The 23,348-nt window shown below is 48.6% G+C and overlaps 1 protein-coding gene across 4 annotated transcripts in view; it reads right to left on the bottom strand.

Moving 5' to 3' along the window:
* The window catches only part of CFAP70 (cilia and flagella associated protein 70), a 1,288,671-nt gene that overhangs the window by 98,122 nt on the left and 1,167,201 nt on the right, over positions 1-23,348 (bottom strand). For all 4 annotated transcript variants that reach the window (XM_078662924.1, XM_078662925.1, XM_078662923.1 and 1 more), the window contains one exon: positions 22,568-22,669. In XM_078662924.1, coding sequence (XP_078519050.1) covers positions 22,568-22,669 — 102 coding nt within the window. The remainder of the gene's footprint in view (positions 1-22,567; positions 22,670-23,348) is intronic.

Below are 23,348 nucleotides of genomic sequence, written 5' to 3'. Positions count from 1 at the left end.
CTTTCCATAGCACTGATGGTTCTGTGCTTACCCTCGGCTATATTATCACTCCACTTTGTCAGGGTTCTCATTTCGGCTTGATCTTTGGTCGGATAATCTTGTTCTCGTATTAGACAATTAATCAGAAACTTTAATAGCATGAGCTGGACTTCAGCTTTTCTTTGAGACATGACTTCGCCAATGCTTTCTGGATCATCCCCTGTGCGGATGAAACGATATATTCTGTCTAGATCTTCTTTCATATTCGGTAGGGTGACTAGATACTCGGCCACCCTTCTTACACGTAATGAATATAAAACCATATTATCTTCTCCTGGGACTGGATCATAGCCACATTCATTAAGGGCTTTTCTTATTTCTGCTACAGACTGATGTCTGGGCGTACGCTGTGACGCTTGCATATGTAATTCGGCTGTCGTTAAACGCTTGTGTGGCGGCGGGGTTTGAGGAGTACCTCCCCCTGCGGCCCCTAAACTAGAGTCGTCGACTGATCCTCTTCGTACTAGTGTGGCAGGAAATTGAAATGCGGGCTGAACTGGTATGGCGGGCTGGACCTGGGGGACCGTAGCAGGTACTGCAAGGGGTACCCCGGTGTCTGGAGAAGCAGGGAGTGCCTGATTTACAGGGACTGGTGGAGCGCGAACAGGATTTGCATATTCTGGGACTGTGTCGTCCAAATAGGACGAAATAAAAATATCAGCTGCGGTCTGTTTGTGACGTAGCTTGGTCGGAACTAATGGTGGCAGGAAATTACTGGATGGCTCTGGGGTCGCTTTTGGCAAGCCCTCGGCAAGGAGAGGATACATACCCCTAATAAGAGCATGCCTCTGTCTGTCTGACTGTTCGGCTTTAACTTGTTCACCTATCTCGATTAGTTCTTTTTCTTGTGCTCGTTCTAAGGATTCTCTACTTAATTCTGACTTTCTGATTTCTTTTTCGGTTCTTTTATGAGCTTCTTTGCGCCATAACTCGATGGCATCTTTCTGTGACTGTCTGGCTTTCTTTTTCCATAATGCCTCTTCTACTCGCATGATGCACTCGGCATCCCATGTACCCGATACGGGCCATCTATACTTTTCTTCTAACTGTTTGGTATACTCTACCCATAAATCTAGATATAGTATGGCACTTATGCCATGTTTCTGATACATAAAATGACCTGGACTGTCCCTAGGCGGAACTGGAACTGCTGCTTCCAGCAGACCCTTTCTAGTTTTTAACTGACGTAACTTAGAAAACAAGGGCATGACTGGACTGTAATCTAGACACAATACAATACACAATGAACACGATACTTATTCCCCATTCATACCACGACATTAAAATACATGAAGAACATTTAAAATAACAGTTCGAACAGAATACTACCTGGAATACGGAAAACAGGATACATGAATTTTCTCGAGAACAGAACTGACTGAAACAGAAACTAGATGCACTGCTGAAACAGTACGAAACTTACCGGTCTCATACAGAGACACGTCAGGACCCGCATCCACCGAAGTGGACACTTCGTTTGTGGGTCTGTGTACCACCAACCCACGGACCAGAGTCAATCAGATTGACCCTGTCTAGATACTACCCCAGTAACGGTACTCACCGGGCAGCAAGAACGGAAGGCCTCAGACTGGACTGGACTGCCTCGACGTCGGACGGACGAACTTCGGACTTCTGTTACGGGTGGGCCTCCGGATACCTCGAACCTTGGACTCTCGGCTTGGGCTCTGGTCGGGACTCGCCGCGTTCCTCCACCGTCTCGTCTGGATGCTGGACCGCCTCCTCCGTCTCCTCCGTGGGCCTGAGGGATACTTGAAGCAGAAATATCTGCCGGTGCGCAGAAGAGTTCCGTCACGACTGCAGAGGGTCAGGGGGTCGGCGTGGCTTCACCGACGCGTGGGGAAAGGGCAAGTACCTGTTCGGGCGCCATTATGTGGTAAATAAATAAATAATACCCTATTTTTGAATGCATAAATGAATAACAGATAGCTCAATAAATAAGAGTCAAGATTCGAGGTAGTAGGAGTTTTTCAGGTTTAATACAGCATAAGGACAGGAACAGGACGACCTGCACAGGAATAGGATGGCAGGGCCCAGCAGCTGCTGGGGCTGGATCTGGGATGAGCGCGCTAAGGAATAACTTTTTAATAACAGTACATGAGCATATATACATAACGCAAACACATAGCATTACATTGCAATAGGCGTAGCAGTGGGTGGAGCAAAAGGCGTGACGCGTAGCAGTCGCGAAAGATAAGGGTGAAAAGAGGTATAACAGGGCGTATACATAGACATGTGATGCAAACGTAACAGAATATGTCATGAATGGGGCGGAAACCATGGAGGGGGCTACCTGAGGAGCCGGGACCTCTAACCTGATGGTGCGCGTAAACTAGCAATGACGTGTTACTAGGAGAAGCTGGGGGCTTCGAACTCTGTGCTAGGAGCAGAGACTGAAGTCTGGAGAGTCAGGGCGACATGTACCTAAACAGTATCTAGTATCTGATGTTTAGAGAACATGTTGATATAAACTAGAAGTCAGGAGGGGAAAGGCTAACAGACACTAAGACTGGACCATGCATTATTCTACATGTAGTGCGTGATGAAGAATATTAAATGACCATTAAATGCAGTATTTCTCTTACATGGAGACGTGAAGGCTAGACAATGACGGAAACTATTGATGCGATTCAGTAGCTTTTAGGAATGCAGAGAAGGAGGACTGAACTGATAACTGGAATCATAACATACTCTTGGCAGACTCAGAGGCAGAGCCAGGCTGAACCGGGCACTGCGAGGCAGGAAGTAAGTGAAGGGTCGAGGACACAGGTGGGGGCTGTATCGCTCCTCAGCGAGGCTTCAGGAGACAGGAGCTGAATCTGGTGTCCAGGCCCTTTTGAGGCCTAGAAACGGGGACTTTACAATGGAATAACGTGCACACTGAGAAACGTGGCAACGTAACTTTACATAGGCCTGATATTCGTAGTATTCACGAGAACTGGAAACTGGCATACTAGAGGTGGACACAACTATAATTGCGTCTGTAATCAAACATAGGGAATACATATGCATATTTAATCATGCACAGATAACATATGATGGATGACTCGTAGGGACACAGAACATGGCAAAATTTACTTTTCCACAGGATGACAATGCTGTATAGAAACCAATGAGTTAGGTGGAGGTTTGGCAAACCAACACCACTAAACTATAAAAAAAAAACAGCACATCCTTCAGCATATCCATTCGTACACATAACCCACTAGAAACAAGCATCGCAGCATCAAACTCGTTTCAGGTTCACATAAACCAACAAATCATTAATAAACGAGTCAAATCTCCACTAACCACACAGCCAATCGATGGAAATCCCAGAGCCATATGAAAAGGGTACCCATAATAAAAAAGTGATATGGTGCCATACTTATAACAGAGTACGCTATACAAATGTCATGGATGAGGTCAGCAAGACTGAAGCATGTCTAGGGCTACTTGTATTCACATGTATAGGAGATTGCTGCTTCTGGTCCACAGCTGATCTGCATACAGTTGGTCCCTGAGACGCAGCAGAGACGCAAAAAAGAAAATGAGGGGCTGGCAAGTGCTGGCTCCTCAGGCAGATATACAGGAGGAGCCACAGTACTACAGAGAGCAGCATTTTTAAGGGAATGGTGCAAGAATCAGAGATCATGTTGTACCCCCTAGAACAATAGGGTGAAAGGGACAGCAGCAAAAGTTACAACCAGAATGTGCAGCAAGGTACCAGACCTATAAATCCGTGTAAAAGGTTGAAAAAGTAGTCCTTGCAAACGAAAGAGTCCTGTCCTGAACAATCTACCAAACAAAGCAAAGTAATTGAACATTTAAATCGGCATGAAAAGGTAAAATACATGCCGGATCATTGTATTTATTGTGTATAAATACATAAAGGTTTAAAAACACAGGACAGGAATTGGAGCCAGGGTGGGTTTGGGGTGTTCGGTCTTCCCTTTTAGTTTAACGTTCCCCAGTACATCTTTTGATTTGGAAAATTAGACTTCTCCAAGCTTCTAATAAACCTGGCATATGACAGCTGCTGATTTCACAAAGTATGTTTTTGATACTGGAGCTGTCTCCAAAGTGGCTGACTGCTCCTAACTCTTGGTCTTTGCTGTGGAGGAGGTGGCATTACTCTACAGTGCTGTGCCATGTAGATCATTTTCGAGGCAGCTGATATGTCTAAACACCTGTGCCTCTATTTTGACACTTACACTCTGGTGCATGGTCCATCTTTATTACCATTGAGGGGCATAGCCAGAATCGTCTGCTTGTAACGCTTATTCTGGTGGATACTCTATGAAAACCACAGATTCCTCACCAGATTGAATCCGGAGCTTTTTACAGCAGCGATCCAGCGTGCTGCTAGGTGGGGTCTTGCAGCTCCAAGTCGGCCTTATTCTGCCCTGAAAGTGAGGGAGTGGGCGGCATATAAGCACCATGCCTGTGCCCTGATGTCAGTTTCTTGGATGACTCTTCTGCAACCTCACATGTTGAGCACAAAACAATTGGAAGTACCAGTGTGCAGATCTTTAATTTGGGTCCTTATTACAATGGTAAAAAGAGACATTTCACAAAACGGGAAGGTGAGAGGGCAGTGAGGAATTTGTGGCCAGACCGAGTATCCACTACTGAAGATAAGTAAATTGTTCTTGTAGTGAACACAGTTTCCTCATCCTTAGCATAGATACCAAAGCAGTACCTCTAAAGGTGGAGGGTCTGTGGAGTGGGCTAAGGCCAAAAAGTACTGCAGAACCAAATGGGTAAAATGCCCTCCTGTCAGACTTGGCTGTCAAGACAATAGTGCTTCATGAATGTGTGCACCCTGGCTCATATCACGGCCTGCCAGATGTCCACTACAGGCTTGCCGCAGTGTAAACGCAGTGGTGGAAGCCTTGGCCGAGTTAGAATGGACTCTCAGGGTTTCTGGAGGCTGCTTTCTGGCCAGTGCATAGCAGATATTAATGCAGAAGGCTATCCACCTTGACAGAGTCATTTACTGCACCACCTTACCTTTCTTAGCCCCGGAGAACTCAACAAAAGCTAATCGTCCAACTGGAGGTCTTTGGTGCTATCGATATAAATGCTCAAGGCTCTTTTGGGGTCCAGTTGATGGAGTCACTTCTCCTCTTTTGAGGGGTGAGGTGGAGCAAAGAAAGCTGGAAGGGTGATGGATTGGCCAATGAGAAAAAAAAGCAAAAGAGGCTACCCTGGCCCTAAACACCAGTTTGTCTGGGATAAATATGGTGTAAGGTGCCTGAAAGGAGACAGTCAACAGATTTCCTTGATGTGAGGCCCACTGAGACTTCAGATACCACGGCAGAGCATGCATATGTCACGTGGTGAAGCTGACAAGCAGAATGCATGAGGCCAGCAGGCAAAGAAGTCTTACAGCTGATCTGATCCAGATCCTGTACAGAGACAACACGTTTGGGATCATAGCCCAAATGTCCTGGACTTGTTGGGGAGGTGCAAAGGCCATGAACGGTACTGCAGAGCCCAGGATCTGCATTTGAAGGCACAAAATAAAGGGGATGACATCATCAAGGATGGGTGGAGCATATATGTGGCTCCATTCTGTCACTTTCAGGGTGGAATGAGGCCAACAGGGATTTGCACAACACCACCAAGCAGCGCACAGGAGTACTGCTGTGAAAATGTCTAGATCTATTCTGGTGAATATTCCAATAGTGAGGAATTAGTAGTTAAACTGTAACTACACCTCTGAGGCGGAAGCCGGAGGAATTACGCGCCATTCTTTTAAAACTGTTCTTTTGTGTTGTAACATATTTTAAAACTTTGATTCCTGCCTGAGCTCTCTGCTGGGCTGCTTGCCATATAGGTACTCCACATTCAGCGGACTCTAGCGCTGCTTCGTAGAGTTTGTTGTGGTCGACCGACATCGCCAGTCGCGAGGCCACGCCCACCTGACAGGCCACGCCCACCCCTCCCGCCTATAAGAACGCGCTGAATCTCGAGTGCGCTCTCTGTAACTACACCTCTGAGGCGGAAGCCGGAGGAATTACGCGCCATTCTTTTAAAACTGTTCTTTTGTGTTGTAACATATTTTAAAACTTTGATTCCTGCCTGAGCTCTCTGCTGGGCTGCTTGCCATATAGGTACTCCACATTCAGCGGACTCTAGCGCTGCTTCGTAGAGTTTGTTGTGGTCGACCGACATCGCCAGTCGCGAGGCCACGCCCACCTGACAGGCCACGCCCACCCCTCCCGCCTATAAGAACGCGCTGAATCTCGAGTGCGCTCTCTGTAACTACACCTCTGAGGCGGAAGCCGGAGGAATTACGCGCCATTCTTTTAAAACTGTTCTTTTGTGTTGTAATATATTTTAAAACTTTGATTCCTGCCTGAGCTCTCTGCTGGGCTGCTTGCCATATAGGTACTCCACATTCAGCGGACTCTAGCGCTGCTTCGTAGAGTTTGTTGTGGTCGGCCGACATCGCCAGTCGCGAGGCCACGCCCACCTGACAGGCCACGCCCACCCCTCCCGCCTATAAGAACGCGCTGAATCTCGAGTGCGCTCTCTGTAATTACACCTCTGAGGCGGAAGCCGGAGGAATTACGCGCCATTCTTTTAAAACTGTTCTTTTGTGTTGTAACATATTTTAAAACTTTGATTCCTGCCTGAGCTCTCTGCTGGGCTGCTTGCCATATAGGTACTCCACATTCAGCGGACTCTAGCGCTGCTTAGTAGAGTTTGTTGTGGTCGGCCGACATCGCCAGTCGTGAGGCCACGCCCACCTGACAGGCCACGCCCACCCCTCCTCTCCCTAAATGTGCTTCCCACGCAAGCGCAGCGGGAGCGCCGTTTGCGCGCCGAAGGCGCGCCTAAGGCAAGCCCGTCTGCGCCCGTCATCGCCAGACCATCGCCTCTCGCCAGTCCCCCTGCTCAACTCGTACCACATTTACTGCAGTACGATAGAAAGTCCCTCCTCGCACTCAAACCAGACTCAAGATGCGATAAACTTGAAGGCTGCCTTGGGCAAACAGGTCTGTACTGCAAGCCATGTTGTTTTTTGACACCTTCACCCGGGCTAGCCAGCCACAACACCACTGCTTATAAGCAATACACCCGTACCATCCTCCAACTTAATGTTAGATCCCTTGTGAAACACCACGCCGATGTGTTCACCCTCATAACAGAGGAACATCCAGACATTATGTTTATCTGCGAAACCTGGCTCCACGATGACCAAAACAGCATCCTAAATCTCTCGCTGCCCGAGGGTTTCTCCATCAAAACCATCAATAGAGACTCCAGGGGTGGGGGGATAGCTGTTATTTACAAATCATCATACAACTGTACTTTTGAAAAGGAAGCCACTTGGGGCTGCGAAAGTGTAAGATTCAAAATCTCCACTAGTCCCCAGTTCACCCTTTCCGGACTCTATATCTACCGGCCTCCTGGCCCTACTACCAGGTTCATTGAGGAACTCCTAGATGTCGCTCACACTCTAGTGATATCCTCTCCCAATTTTACCATCCTGGGAGACCTTAACTTACATTTCGACTCCTTGACCGATCCTACCATTAAGAACCTTCAGGCAGACCTCACAGCTCTTCAGCTAAACCCACTCATCCAAACTCCCACTCACTCTGCCGGGCATTTACTGGACCCAGTTTTCTCCAACCTCTCAGATGCCTCGGCTGCCCCCCCCAAACCCATGGGGTGGACTGACCACTTTCTAATCAAATTCTCCCTGAAAATCAGAGACTCGATTGTGAAAAACACCACCAGTTCCCGATACAAGAGGCCATGGCATAAACTGGCACCTAGCGACCTTACTAGTAAACTAGGCAATCTCCACCTCAACCTCACAGACGGAGACATTAACTCCGCCTATGCGGCCTTTCAAAACTGGATCAACTTAGGACTAGATTCCCTAATACCAGCAAAATGGACTAAAACCCGTAACACCCCATCTAACCCATGGTACAATGAAAATCTTCTAACCATGCGGAAAGACTGCAAAAGAGCTGAACGCCAGTGGAGGAAAGAATATAAGGACACCGACAAAGCTGCTTACCTGCTAAAATTGAAGTCATACCACAAGGCGGTTCGCACCACCCGTGCTTCCTTTTACGCGGAAGCAATCAGCTCCAGTGGGAATCCCTCAAAAACTATCTTTGAATTTGTTCATAAACTTAAAGATAGTTCTAATCCTGTCCCTGGTATTACTTCCGCACAACAATGCGAGGAGCTTGCCACCTTATTTACGGAAAAGGTAAAGAAAATCTACACTTCCTTTCCTCAGAATCTTCCGGATACCTCCAAACCACGTGAGCCTCTGCCAGACAGTCCCAGTTTGTCTCTCATCCCCAGCTTAACATACGACGAACTTGCCAAACTGTGTACTAAAGTCAAATCTGGCTCGCCCACAGACGCCATGAGACCCGCCAAATTCCTAGAATCTCTCGAGTTCTTCCTTCCTCCTCTGACTACCCTACCTAACCTATCATTCTCCTCAGCGGTGGTTCCCACATGTTGGAAGCAGGCCTGGGTCTCTCCAATTATAAAAAAAACCACCCTAGACCCATCAAAACCAGAAAATTTCAGACCAATTTCATTGCTTCCATGGGCCTCAAAATTGGCAGAAGCCCATGTGAACAAGGTGCTAGCTAACTACATGACGCAACACCAAATTCTAGACCCATCACAGAATGGCTTCAGGCCAGGATTCAGCACCGAATCCGCCCTGCTGACCACCATCGAACACTTACGGAACATCCTGGACGCCGGTCAAAGTGCTGCGCTGATTTTACTCGACCTTAGCGCAGCCTTTGATACGGTCTCCCACTCTATCTTACTAAAACGTCTCGAAGCTATAGGTATCAAAGACCTTGCTCTAGAGTGGTTCCGATCATTCCTGACTAACAGATCTTTCCGGGTCTCTGCCCCCCCGTTCATATCCCAGCCTTAGCCCATAGAGCAAGGCGTCCCTCAGGGATCGGCGCTTAGCCCGTCCCTATTCAATCTCTATGTCCAGCCTCTCGCTGATATAGCAAAAGAATGGGACCTGACTCTAGTGTCGTATGCTGACGACACCCAGCTCGTCATCTCCTTGACTGAAGGCCCCTCGATCTCAGCGGCGAGATTCAAGAACGGGTTAGAGGCAGTTGCACGCTGGATGTCACAGAACTGCCTCCAGCTGAACGCTGGCAAAACAGAGGTGTTGCTTCTGGGTAAAAATCCTGACTACTGGACTGATCACTGGTGGCCGTCCGCACTGGGCCCTATCCCCCCCCCAAAACCGTGGTGAAAAACCTTGGTGTCTGGGTGGACGCATCTCTTAATTTCCAGACCCACACCAAGAAACTGGCTGCCACCTGTGTTGGCCTGTTGAGGAGTCTTCATCCGATCCTTGGCTTTTTTGACCACCATACGCGCCAAATGATAGTCCAATCTACCATCCTGGCTCGACTGGACTACGCCAATATCCTCTTTCTTGGCCTTAATAAAGCTGAGATGGCGCGGCTACAACGTATACAAAACTCTGCTGCCAGGGCAGTTGTAGGCCTCCCTCGTAGGTGCTCTGCAAGAAACACCATCCAGAAACTTCACTGGCTGCGCATGGAAGCCCGAGTTCAGTTTAAAGCCCTCACTACTGTTTTTAAAATTCTCAAGACTGACTGTCCTGGCCTCCTGCGTCCACTCCTAGAGCCCTACACCCCTCAGCGGGCCCTACGCTCCTCGGGTCAAAACTTGGTGGTTACCCCACGTATAAGGCTAAGCAGAATGGGCGGTCGCTCTTTCAGAGTCTTGGGGGCAAAGCTCTGGAACTCCCTGCCACCTCACATTCGCTCCATGACTAACCTGCTGGCCTTCCGCAAAGCGATCAAAACATTATTATTCTCCCCATCTTAATCTCTTACAGCCCGTCCTTTCCTTCTCCCCCCTTAGGTTATCGTTATAGTTCAGCGCCGGGACGCCTCGTTGCTGGGGCAGCTGTTCGCGCTTAATAAAATGTTATAACATAACATAACATAACATAAAAGTATCCATTCAAAATATTGATTATTGGCCACATTGATGGCCACAATGATTAACCGGAAGACCTACAACACAGAAGCAAAAATATTTGTCACAACAGCAAAATGTGCTGCCTGTTTATCTCGTGGAAGAGTAGGAAGGGCATTAGGCTTCCTCACTGCTTTAGTAGAGTATACCACAATCTACCAGTGGATGCCTGGTCAATGAAAGGGTCTTTTCCCTTGGCATACAGGCTATATTTCTGTAATGTGGATTTGGAGATAACTAGATTTGAAGCTAGAGTCTTCTAAATGTCTAAAATTGAGAATGTATACGCTTCTGCAAGTGGCAGAAAATGAGTCTCAACCTTGAAAATATATCATAACCACATGACCACATGGCAAAAATACACAGTAATCAGTAAATATATTAACCACATCGCTGCTTGGTAGTTTCCCCTGCTGTGCTGGACAGCAATGAAAACGGGTATGGTCATGACGAGCTCAGCTCGTCATGAGCACCTGAGAGGTATATGCCATGACAAGCTGAGCTCGTCATGAGCATGGAAGGGGCTAAGAAAAACGCATTTGTAGATATTGCACGGACATCCTGAAGAGGGGAAAGTCATAAGGGTCAATGGTTCACTCTAGAACGCTGCTGCTCTTTTTTCATCTTGGTGCACTAGGTGCAACTTTAACTCAAATTGCTTTAACTTCTGTTGAATACTCAGCATCCAAAGAGTTCTGTGATATCTACTAAATATTAGGGTAGCCAGGGCCTCTAGACATAGTTTGCTCTAGGCAGCTGTGCTTACCTGTGGTTACCCCCAGTTGGTAGTGGCAGAGCTATCAATGGTGCAGCCAGAGCAGTGGTACTTGGTCCCAGGGTCGGTGTGGCCCAACACTACACCTACTACTGCTGCACTGCAAATTGCTAAGGCTCAGGGAGTGTGAGTGAGCCCATAGTTGATTTTAATCTGGCAGATGGTGTATTAAGCTCCCTCACACTTTTCCCCTCCTGTAAGAAGATATTACTCTGTAGCTGCTGTCATTGTGCTGTGTTGTATGTGTTTTATGTGTAATCTGACGACTGCCATGTGGCCTTCATGCAATTACAAAGTCAGCGGGCTCGGCATGTACTATTCACCGGCCAATCCTCGGCCGACCCTTGGTCTTACACAAGTATTAGAATAACATGATATGAACACAAGGTGCTGTGCAAACGGACCAATGAACCAGTGGGCCTCTGATTAAATACTGCTATTTCACCAGTACCAGTTCCTTAGGGAAACTGTGCTTCCAACTGCACTATTTGGCCCTTTTTTAGGTCTGGTGTTAGCCAAAAACCTTGTTATTATTATCTCACGCGACTGGGGATGACATTTTCTTTGAAGGGAGGCGGCGAATCCACTTGGTGAATGAACTTTTGCAAGTTGGTGTGGCATATTGTTGACTACATTTACCAGAATGCCACAGTTGACGCCCACTGGGGCGGAGTTTGCTACTCAATAAAATCACGTTCTTACTATTCGCCTCCTGTTTTCAAGCCAGCCAGTGATCAAGAGCGCTATGCTCGAAATGCGTATGGCTACTGGGAAAGCTGCGTCTCTCTGCGAGCATTGCTACCTGCGGTGTTGAGTGCCGTAATCCTTTGTGTGTGGCGTCTTTGTTTGGAGGCAAACTCTGGTATGTTGTATTGCGGCTTGCCCGGCCGCTAAAGATGCCCCACTGCTTCTTGAAGCGGGTCCTGAGTGCTTGGAGACGTGAGCACTCGTACGAGCGATGGGGGTCTACACTACAGGGACGTACTTGCAAGCCTGCATCAGAGGTGGCAGAATTTCTCACCTGAATGGGGATGACATTTTCTTTGAAGGGAGGCGGCGAATCCACTTGGTGAATGAACTTTTGCAAGTTGGTGTGGCATATTGTTGACTACATTTACCAGAATGCCACAGTTGACGCCAACTGGGGCGAAGCTTGCTACTCAATAAAATCACATGTTCTTACTATTCGCCTCCTGTTTTCAAGCCAGCCAGTGATCAAGAGCGCTATGCTCGAAACGCGTATGGCTACTGGGAATGCTGCGTCTCTCTGCGAGCATTGCTACCTGCAGTGTTGAGTGCCGTAACACTTCGTGTGTGGCGTCTTTGTTTGGAGGCAAACTCTGGTATGTTGTATTGCGGCTTGTGCGGCCGCTAAAGATGCCCCACTGCTTCTTGAAGTGGGTCCTGAGTGCTTGGAGACGTGAGGACTCGTACGAACGATGGGGGCCTACAATACAGGGATGTATTTGCAAGCCTGCATTAGAGGTGGCAGACTTTCACACCCGACTGGGGATGACATTTTCTTTAAAGGGAGGCGGTGAATCCACTTGGTGAATGAACTTTTGCAAGTTGGTGTGGCATATTGTTGACTACATTTACCAGAATGCCACAGTTGACGCCCACTGGGGCGGAGCTTGCTACTGAATAAAATCACATGTTCTTACTATTCGCCTCCTGTTTTCAAGCCAGCCAGTGATCAAGAGCACTATGCTTGAAACACGTATGGCTACTGGGAAAGCTGCGTCTCTCTGCGAGCATTGCTACCTGCGGTGTTGAGTGCCGTAACCCTTCGTGTGTGGCATCTTTGTTTGGAGGCAAACTCTGGTATGTTGTATTGCGGCTTGCCCGGCTGCTAAAGATGCCCCACTGCTTCTTGAAGCGGGTCCTGAGTGCTTGGAGACGTGAGCACTCGTACGAATGATGGGGGCCTACACTACAGAGACGTACTTGCAAGCCTGCATCAGAGGAGGCAGAATTTCCCACCCGACTGGAGATGACGTTTTCTTTGAAGGGAGGCAGCAAATCCACTTGGTGAATAAACTTTTGCAAGTTGGTGTGGCATATTGTTGACTACATTTACCAGAATGCCACAGTTGACGCCCACTGGGGAGGAGCTTGCTACTCAAAAAAATCACATGTTCTTACTATTCGCCTCCTGTTTTCAAGCCAGCCAGTGATCAAGAGCACTATGCTCGAAAAGCGTATGGCTACTGGGGAAGCTGCGTCTCTCTGCGAGCATTGCTACCTGCGGTGTTGCGTGCCGTAACCCTTCGTGTGTGGCGTCTTTGTTTGGACGCAAACTCTGGTATGTTGTATTGCGTCTTGCCCGGCCGCTAAAGATGCCCCACTGCTTCTTGAAGCGGGTCCTGAGTGCTTGGAGATGTGAGCACTCGTGCAAAAGATGGGGACCTACACAACAGGGACGTACTTGCAAGCCTGCATCAGAGGTGGCAGAATTTCTCACCCGACTGGGGATGACATTTTCTGATGTGATGCAAGTGAGGAATCCCAGTTCTGAAATTTGGGGCTTCTTTACATGTATGTCATGCAAAGGCTGCAAATACAGCTGCAACGTGAAAAAGGTTTACTATCCTGTTAGTGACATGGAAAAATCTATTGAGAAACATCTGACATGCCTTTCAGATCATTGTATCTATGTCCTTATGTGCCCATGCCCCAAAAAATATGTTGGCAGCACTATGTTTGCTGCCAAGAAGCGTGTTCTTGAGCACATGAGAGCTATCCATAACAAGGACAAGTTGTCTCCAATAGCTAGACACTTCGAAGAGTTTCACAAAAGTAATCGTGATCTCTTACGTTTACTTCCTTGTGCTAGAGGTGGTAACAGAATTCGTAAACTCCGGCAGCTGGAATCCCAATATATTTTAGAACTCGATTCAAAGATTTCGGGGGGCCTTAACTCTGAAGAAGAAATTCATGGTATCTAGGAGAATAGCAAGAATGGGTCCCTTTACTTTTTGCTTCTCTCTTTGTCCTCGCTGCAATTCTCTGTTGCCTGTAATCTGTATGAATATGTAAGGAATAGAGATATCCCTAGATCTTCTGTATGTGGTTTTTATGTATATATGTTTTTATATAACTGTCACCAATTTTTTATGGTTAGTATTTAACACAGTCGGATCACAAGTTAGGGTTGTTGCCCATTATGTTTCTTGTTTTTTTTGTACAGGTGGCGAATGAATGGGGATACAGAAAACAATTAAAGACTTCGTGGGAACGACGGCTTCACCCCAAAGGGGAAGTTGTATCAGAATAATGTGGTTTTGCAACCCTTTTTTGAAATTTTGCGACATTACCTAATTGAACATTAATTGAATCCACTAGGGAATATACATTTAGTCTGGGACTTATGTTAGCAGAGGGTCTGTGATCCTTATTTATTTACCCATTTGGGATTGTTCATGATTTGTTACTCTCAAACGTTATATTGGAGTGTTATGAATTTACGAGTTAAGCAACAAACAGATGAAATTGTGATATGTGCAAAAAATTTAATAATTTTCTCGTATGGAGTAACGTGTCCCATAGGCTTTGTTGTCTGTTGGTAATATACCTCGCATTTGTTTAATTGATTACTGAGGGGATTTACTTTGTGCAAAATCGATTCGCGATGTAACGTTCACCGAATCAATCAGACATTGTTTATAGGAACTCTGTACATATTTGTGTATATATATAAAAATATATGTGTAGATATACAACAAGGTACAGTGATTGAGGAATCATGAAAGTTATATTATATTGGGCATTTACTTTCACTCGTTAATGCACTAGAGTACATTCTAAGATGTTCGACACTGTTTTTGTTGTCACATTAGCCCACTTTTTATGTCTATGGTCGGTCACATGCACAAGTTTTGTTTAAATGTCCGTGAAAAAAGTTTTGAGTTTACCCGTGAGCAAGGCGGCCGCGCCGAAACGCGTAGGGTGTTCTTTTATGTTTGGCTCATACTTAATAAAGAAAACGTCTTTGTAACAGACTATTGGATTTGGGCGTAATTTTGCTAAGAGGAGTGCACGCGTGCCCTGTTGCGCTGTGAATGGAATTGATAGCTGGGCTGCCTTTGACCCGGAGGTGCACCGTGGCAAGAAGCGTCCCGGCTGGTTTTTCAGAGGATGAGGCACACACAGGGGCACACACACAGGGGCACACACACACACAGGGGCACACACACACACACACCCTCCTTTCAGGGAGACAGCCGCACTCCACAATGAGGTTTTATCCATTTAATTTCAAAAGCAGCCGGCAGTCCTGACATGTTTCGTTCACACTGAACTTTCTCAAAGGTGCGCCGCTGACATCGTTTAGGACAAATGAAACAACCAAGTTTGCCACTCACTTTTAAATTCTTCGCCTCCTAGTGGACGCCCATAGTGGGTTCATCAATGCATTGTGGTACTTGCGGTTCAGTGTCCCGATAATTTTTACCCTCCAGTGGATGATGTCAGTGATGCACAAGTTACTTACCTTCGGTAACGATATCTCTGTAAGAAATAGTAGCTAGTGTTAGATTCCTTACCTTAGAATATCCCCAGGCGTCAGACTGGATCCGGAAAGTTTTGCGTAGCAGTACCCCTGCGCGTCGGTAGGCGTCGTCTGCAGCTCCGCGTCCGTCCTCGGCGCCGGGATGACGTCGCCGGAGTACTTAGACGCCGCCCTCGCGCGTTGACGTCAGTTCTTATGCACAGCTTTTCCGAGCCAGGAACGCAGAGCCATGATAAAAACCGACACTGGTGACATAAAACTAGGGCCCTCAAAGGGATGTACCTTAACCCTAGATATCGGTTCGCAGAACGGGGAGGATGGGTGGGGCGGTAAGGAATCTAACACTAACTACTGTTTCTTACAGATATATCGTTACCGAAGGTAAGTAACTTGTGCATCTGAAAGAAACAGGTTAATGTTAGATTCCTTACCTTAGAATAGATACCCCAGCAATACCAACCCCGGTGGTGGGTCTGCGAACCAATGATCACACCAGAAAGTCCTGGAGGACAAAACGGCTGAAAAAGCCATCTCTCCGGACTTGGCTGTCCAGGCAGTAGTGCCTAGCAAACGTGTGCAGCGAGGCCCACGTAGCTGCCTGACAGATGTCCTGCAAGGGGACTCCCCGACCCAAGGCAGTAGTAGCCGCAGTGGCCCGAGTGGAATGGGCACGCAGCCCCACAGGAGGCTCCTTTTTAGCCAGTGAATAACAAGCCTTGATGCACAAAATGACCCATCGAGAAATGGTCCGTTTGTGCACCGCCCGTCCCTTTTTAGCGCCCACGTAACCAACAAAGAGCTGGTCGTCCACCCGTAACTGGCGTGTGCGGTCCAGATAGAATGAGAGCGCACGTTTTGGGTCCAGGCGGTGGAGCGTCTCTTCCTTTTTCGATGGATGCGGAGGCGGAAAGAAGGTGGGCAAGGTGATGGACTGCCCGATGTGGAAGGCTGTGACTACTTTGGGCAGGAAAGAGGGATGCGTTCTCAAGACAACTTTGTCCGGATGGACAGAGAGGAAAAGGGTTGAGAAGATACAGCCTGGAGCTCACTCACTCTCCTGGCAGAGGTGATGGCAACCAGGAATGCAGTCTTAAGAGTTAGAAGACGAAGAGGGCAATTGTGAAGTGGCTCGAAAGGAGCGCACATCAAATAAGTCAGTACAAGGTTCAAGTCCCACTGAGGCATCACGAAAGGAACAGGAGGAAACATGTGAGTGATGCCCTTCAAGAATCATTTACAGCAGGGGACTTGAAAAGAGAAGGCTGATCAGGAAGCCTTAAGAAGGCAGAGAGGTAGCCTTTGATAGTGCCCAGAGCAGAGCCCTGCTGGGCAAGAGAAAGAAGAAAGAGGAGAACCTCTTAAAGGGGGGCAGAAAGGGGATCCACAGCCTTTGCTGTGCACAATGCCACAAATTTGTTCCACCTGCAGGCGTATAAAGATTTTGTGGAGGGACGCCTGGCTGCCAGAATCACATCACAGACTTCAGGAGGCAAGTCAAATGGCCTCAACTGTTGTCGCTCAATCTCCACGCATGTAGGTGGAGACTGGACACTTTCGGGTGGAGGACCGTCCCCTGCTGCTGCGACAGAAGAACCTCCTGAAGAGGCAGATGAATCGGGGGATCGACTGACATGCTGAGTAGCTCGGGATACCAGTATCTTCATACCCAGTCCGGAGCCACAAGGATGACTTGGGCCCGGTCGCGCCTGATCTTCTTCAGCACTGTGGGCAGAAGTGGTATAGGCGGAAAGGCGTTCAACAGACCGCAGCTCCACTCGTGACGAAAAGTGTCTCCGAGCGAGTGTCGCCTTGGAAATTCCAACACGCAGGAAGTCGGCCGTAGTCTGGAGGTGGCTGATGACTGTCTGGGGCGAGCCCGCCTTCAACAACCAGTCGTCGAGATAGGGGAAGTCTGACACCCCTAATCTGCGCAGATGATCTGCGACCACCCCCATCACTTTTGTGAACACCCAAGGGGCGTTGGTAAGGCCGAAGGGGAGCACGGTAAACTGAAAGTGCTCGCGGCCTACCGTGAACTGCAGGTAACGCCGGTGGGCCGGCAGGACGGGGATGTGAAAATATGCGGCCTGCAAGTCCAACGCTACCATCCAGTCTTCTGGGTTTAGGGCAGCTAAGACCTGAGCCAAAGTCAGCATCTTGAACTTCTCCTTCCGGAGGAAGCCGTTGACGTTCCGCAGGTCCAAGATAGGGTGTAGACCCCCTTTGCTCTTCTTGGGAACCAAAAAGTAGTGGGAGTAACAACCACACCCTACTTCTGGCACAGGAACGCGCTCCATGGCCCCCTTTACCAAGAGGGCCATAACTTCCTCTTGCAGAAGTTGCAAGTGATCCCCCGACACGCGGTGGTACTGCAGTGGCATGGCTGGAGGGGTCGCCTCGAAGGACGATTTGCATCACCCACCTCTCCGGTGTGATGGTGCGCCAGTGGAGGAGATGATGGTGAACCCTGAACTCCACTGGCGTCATATGGGCCTGAAAGCTCGGACTAGGAAGGCTTTGAGGCGGATGCTCTGGGGGTGGATGTGGACTGGCCTCACCGCTGTCCCCTGGCACCGCCACGACGGTTAACATGTCCGCCGCCGCACTGGATCTTAGTCTGCAGCCCGTGGCTGGCAGGACGTGAGGGGGCGCCCCTTCCTTGGCCGCGAAAGGCAGAAGTTTGCTGGCGCTGGCCTGACAGGCCCAAGGACTTGGCCGTAGCCCTGGAGTCCTTGAAAAGCTCAAGCGCACTGTCTGCCTTGTCCCCAAAGAGGCGAGGGCCATCAAACAGCATGTCCATTAGGGAATTCTGGACATCAGCCGAAAAGTTGGCAGACCTCAGCCAGGCGTGGCGGCGAACCGCCACCGTCGTGGAAATCGCCCTGCCCTGTGAGTCCGTGGTATCCAGCCCACATCGGATAGAGTACCGTGCTGCATCCCGCCCTTCTGCAAGGGCTTGAGCGAGTTTGACCCAGGCCTCCTCCGGGCAATCTGGCAGCACGTTCGCGTCACACAGAGAGTGGGTATAACGGCCCAAAAGGCAAACGGTGTTGACCGACCTCAACCCCAAACTAAGTGAGGAGAACAGCTTCTTACCGAACTGCTCATACCTTTTGGATTCCCTATCAGGTGGAACAGTCGGGAATGCGGACTGGGAGTTAGAGGCCTGGATAACCAGGCTCTCGGGGGTGGGTGGACAGGAAGCTAGGGTTGCCCGGGAGGTGGCGCCTAGCCAAATTCCGATCTACAGGGGGACTTGTAGCGGGCCTGGACCAAGTGCCCAACAGAACGTCAGTAAGGGCCTCATTAAAAAGCAGTAGAGGCTTCCGAAGAGCTTGCCTGCGGTTTAAGGACCTCGTTGAGGAGGTTAGTCCTCACGGCCGCGACGGGGAGCCCAAGAGCCAAGGCCTGTAAGCAGTCCCCTCCTCCATAGCCACGGTAGGATGGGAGACAAAGCCAGTGTCGGGAGAAGTGTCCAAACAACTGGCCTCCCCTAGATCCACTGCCCAGTCCTGATACGACTGGCCCTCTCGTGCCAGAGGGTCCTCAGACCCCTCCCAATCCTCCTCGTCTCCCATCTCCTGATAGTCAGGTGCAAAGGATGGGGCCGGATCATAGAAGAATTGCTCTTCTCTCTGCGTCAAATGCGGCGTCGAGCGACGCTGGTCCGACGCCGGATCCGGACCGAGGGAGGGACCGGGGATGACGTCGTCCGGGGACGGCGTCGGGGGCGACACCCTGGGGGTCGGCCCGGCGGAGGGGTCGTAAGGTTGACCAGCGGCGACCCAGATCCGGACCCGGTGGGGCCCTGCGGCGTCAGGACCGAAGTCGACGACTGCGCCGGAGCACCCGACGGCGCCCGGGCCGAAGCACCCGGCCCGCTTGGGCTCCCAGTCGGGGCCGTGGGGCCCGAAGGCGCCACAGCGGGACCCGACGGAGGAGAGAGCGACCTCATGGCCATGAGGAAGGCATCAATCTCCTCCGGCGTCGCGTTCAGCCCAGGGACCGGCGGGTATGGAGCTGGCAGCAGCGCCTGCGGCTCTGGCGGAGCTGAGTGGGCGGTGTCGCACGAACCCCCGGCCGCATCGTGCGAGCGTCGGGTGAGTCGGAAGAGCGATGTCGTCTCTTCGACTTCTTGTGCCTCTTACCTGAAGACTTGGAGCCAGACAAATGGTGTTGACTCGCCGAGCTGCGATGACTGTGGCCCCGCGACCGGTCCTTCGACCTCCTCCTTGACCTGGACCATGAACGGCACGGGGCCGTCTGCCAGAGCTTGAGGCGCTTAAGGGACCGCTCCCGCCTAGCCTTCGACGTCAAGGCCCGGCAGTCGGGGCACGACTTGTCGTCATGGTCGGCCCCAAGGCAATACATGCACCGACGGTGGGGGTCGGTAACCGACATCAGGCGGTAACATTCAGCACAGGGCTTGAACCCGGGCATCCCTACCGGCACCGAGAGTCTACCAACTCGAAAAAGGACCCAAAAGGATCGAAAAAGTTAGTCAAAAAGTGACTAAGAATTGCTGCTTTTTCCGGATCTGCGCTTGCTGGCGCGGAAAATAGAAGAACTGACGTCAGCGCGTGAGGGCGGCGTCCAAGTACTCCGGCGACGTTATCCTGGTGCCTACGGCGCCGACGACGGATGCGGAGCCGCAGACGACGCCTACCGGCGCGCAGGGGTATTGCTGAGCAAAACTTTCCGAATCCAGTCTGACGCCTGGGGATATTCCAAGGTAAGGAATCTAACACTAACCTGTTTCTTTCAGATTCAGTTAATTTTCCTGCATTTGAATGTTCATTGCGTCTCCAGAACAGCCCATATTCAAAACTTCCGAGATCCATATCAAAGTAATCTTTGGCGGCCCCTGTTTACCCTGTCGCATTCACACACATATATATATATATATATATATATTGAGAGAAAGAGAGATAGATAGAGATAGAGAGAAAGAGAGATAGGTGCAAAGGGATTTGCTCCACAAACCCATGGCATGTTGGCGCCACCAGAAAAATTGCCAGTGCACTCAGAGTTTTTCAGTACAGATGTAAGCAGTTTGACTTGGTGCTACGAAGAATATGTGGCTCTATTTGGTAGTTCCCTCACACGAAGACAAGGCACCTCTGATAGTCTGGTGCTAGACACCAGTGCAAATGCAGTCAGCGTTTTTTCATGGCAGATAATTCACCAGACTCACTGCAGCAATTACTATAATTTCATCAAGCACGAGTGAGTCACATGAAGATGTTTACAAACAAAAGTTCATACCAGGAGGGACTTATCATAAAGGAATGAATCTTGTTAATCGGCCCAGGTGGGATTCAAAAGACGCAACTGAGGTGATTCATTAGTCATATCAAACAGGAAGTGCGAGGCAGTGTTTTATGCTGTTCTAAAAATGGTCATCTTTGAAAACAGGTAGAGTTAGCCTAGTGCATTGTGTAGTAAAACCTTCTGGTGCCGGATGTAAGGTATGTTTGCATTTTGCATGTACACTATTTTTTTTTTTTTACAGACAAATACTCCCTGTAAAAACGATTCAAACCTACTTGATTTAATTCTAAAACCTGTCCTGCTGCAAATAATTTAGTCTCAGAAATAAGTTGTATCCCACAACATGATAGGGCCATCATGCAGAAAGGGAAGATGGGCCTCCGAGTCTCCCATAAATCCCAGCTGTTCATTGGCCTTGGGTTGAATGGGGGCATCTCTGAAGGGTTGAGGGACCCTTGAAGGGCTGGGCCACGCTGCACCGCAGAGCTGTGGTACACTCTTTTCGGAAATGTCATTTTAATTTTGTTAACCCTAGCCTGAGTTTTGTTATTGTGCAGCACATATATTCGTTTAAATTACCCTCCAGTTCTAATCTTCCTCATGAAGAGAAAGTTCTCCAAAACCTTTCCTGGATAGAAAGAATCAGTCTTAAATACAGTAATAACATCATCTCATTTGCACTTCTAGATTACAAGATTGCTTCAGTTTTTGGGGGAACTTTTCTTTAAAAACTCTCATAATACCCATATTGTAAACTGGTCAAAGCCTAAATATTAAAAATGTATGTCGTACCTGAGGAATTACATTTGACTAGAAGTACGTTTGACGGAGGAAACTGGAATCGGGTTCCAGCAGTTTGACCTCTTGCATTAAAAGTTGCTTATATCTTTTTTTATGCTGCTTAATATTGTCCTTATTATTTTTAACACCCTGTTTAAGGTGATGTTCTACCACACACTCACCATCTTGTGTTCAAGCAGCAAGTCACTTAATGTTCCAAAGAATGATGGAAGTATTTTGCTGCCAACGTCCTGAAAGGATTCTAAGAGCACAACGGCCAGTTTTAATAACACTGACATTTAAAAGCAACACAATATTAGAGCAGGGTTCAAACCAACGGGCTAGGAAATGCACAATGCTGGGCTGTAGGACAGGTTGCCCAAGTCTTGATTCACGTGCTTTGGTCCGAAACTGGCCTGCGATATAGGTCTTCTACACCTTCAAATTTCCCAGGAGAGGACCACTTTGCTCGTAATGCTCGTGTTCATAGTACAATGGACGGTCTGGACATTTTTGAGGAATGAAGTTGTGTGCCACCTGAGCCCATTCATTGACACTGGGACTGTACTCAACGTTTTAATTGAGTAGAATTATAGACTTTTGATTTCTAACTTTTTATACGACATATGACGTGTGGATGTCTAGAGAGGCGATGTTATTGTATTTTTTAATTAACATTGTTTTGATGCATTATTAGTTATGTTTTTAGTTTAATGGAACGCTTTCCCAATAAACTGAATTTTGACTGACTGACTAGAATTCTCCAGCAGTGGGTGTGTTGCTGATTGACATGCTTTTATGGAATATTTTCTGGCGCTAAACTGGAAATCTGGACCATGGTTGGTTTTAGGTGGGGTAAGAATAGATCACTGTCTACACAGCCACCAGCAACAAGCCAAAGCAGTCTCTCTATGAGGAGAAGTACAAACATTCACTGTAATAACCAAAAAGTGACTGTGCCTAGGGAATCAAAGATCATTATACTATCCCTGGTCCTGATGTCAGCAAATATCTAATATACCACGTCAATCTAGGAAAGACACCAATGTTGGCCAATCACAGTAAAAGGTAGATAACTTAATTTTACTGAATAAGACATTAGAAATGTTAAACCAAGGTGTCTGACCAGGGCAAGAAACAATTTGGGCTCAGGAACTCACCTTCAAGCACACCAAAGCGAGGTAGCCCCAAACAACAGCATCACTGTTATTCAGAGTGTTGGCCTCTGACAGCGCAGCTTCAGCCTCTGCCATATCTCCCATCTTCAAAGAAAGAAAGACAACACGTCATTACTAAGCACCAGGCAAATACCCACCAACATATAGAGTAAAGGTGGCAAAAGTTCCACACAACAGCAATTAGGAGGTGTTTTTGGCTCACAAAATTCAGACTGGAGACTGGATCTCTCAATCTTCCATAACTGCCTCTCACCCAAACAGTGCTTTATTACTAGGTGACTAAGAGCTCTATCAACGTGATCTATGATGCCTAACCATCTCCTTTGTTGTAATTCAGTTTGGCCTGCTTCCTCTTTTAAATGCACTGCTAAACCATTTGACAGTTTATTGACTATGTACGCGCTCACACACTTGCTTTAATTTCAAAAAGTACCGTTGCCGTGATTGGAACTTGCGGCTGTAGCGGGGAACATCTTCGTTTTTTCACCTCTCTATCCCGCCTACACACAGATCCCTGCCGTCATCAACATCCTGGTGGGACTTGGAGTCCCAGGGTGCAACGCCTGTAATTGCCCACAGCTGCCGACGGGGGAGGCGTGACCATCGCGCTATAAAGCGCTGCCTCGACCCCCGCTGCGGGGACTCGCGCGGGCCACGCCCGGGCCAAAGGGCAGGCCCATCCTGGGCCCGTCATCGACAGGGCAGGGGCAGCCCTTTGGTCTTCCTGCTTCGCTACTGAGACTGTGAGGGACCTATATATACC

This window comes from Lissotriton helveticus, chromosome 10 (assembly GCF_964261635.1).
Source record: "Lissotriton helveticus chromosome 10, aLisHel1.1, whole genome shotgun sequence".
NCBI lineage: Eukaryota > Metazoa > Chordata > Amphibia > Caudata > Salamandridae > Lissotriton > Lissotriton helveticus.
Note: the sequence above shows the minus strand (reverse complement) of the source record. Positions and strands in the feature narration are given on the sequence as shown.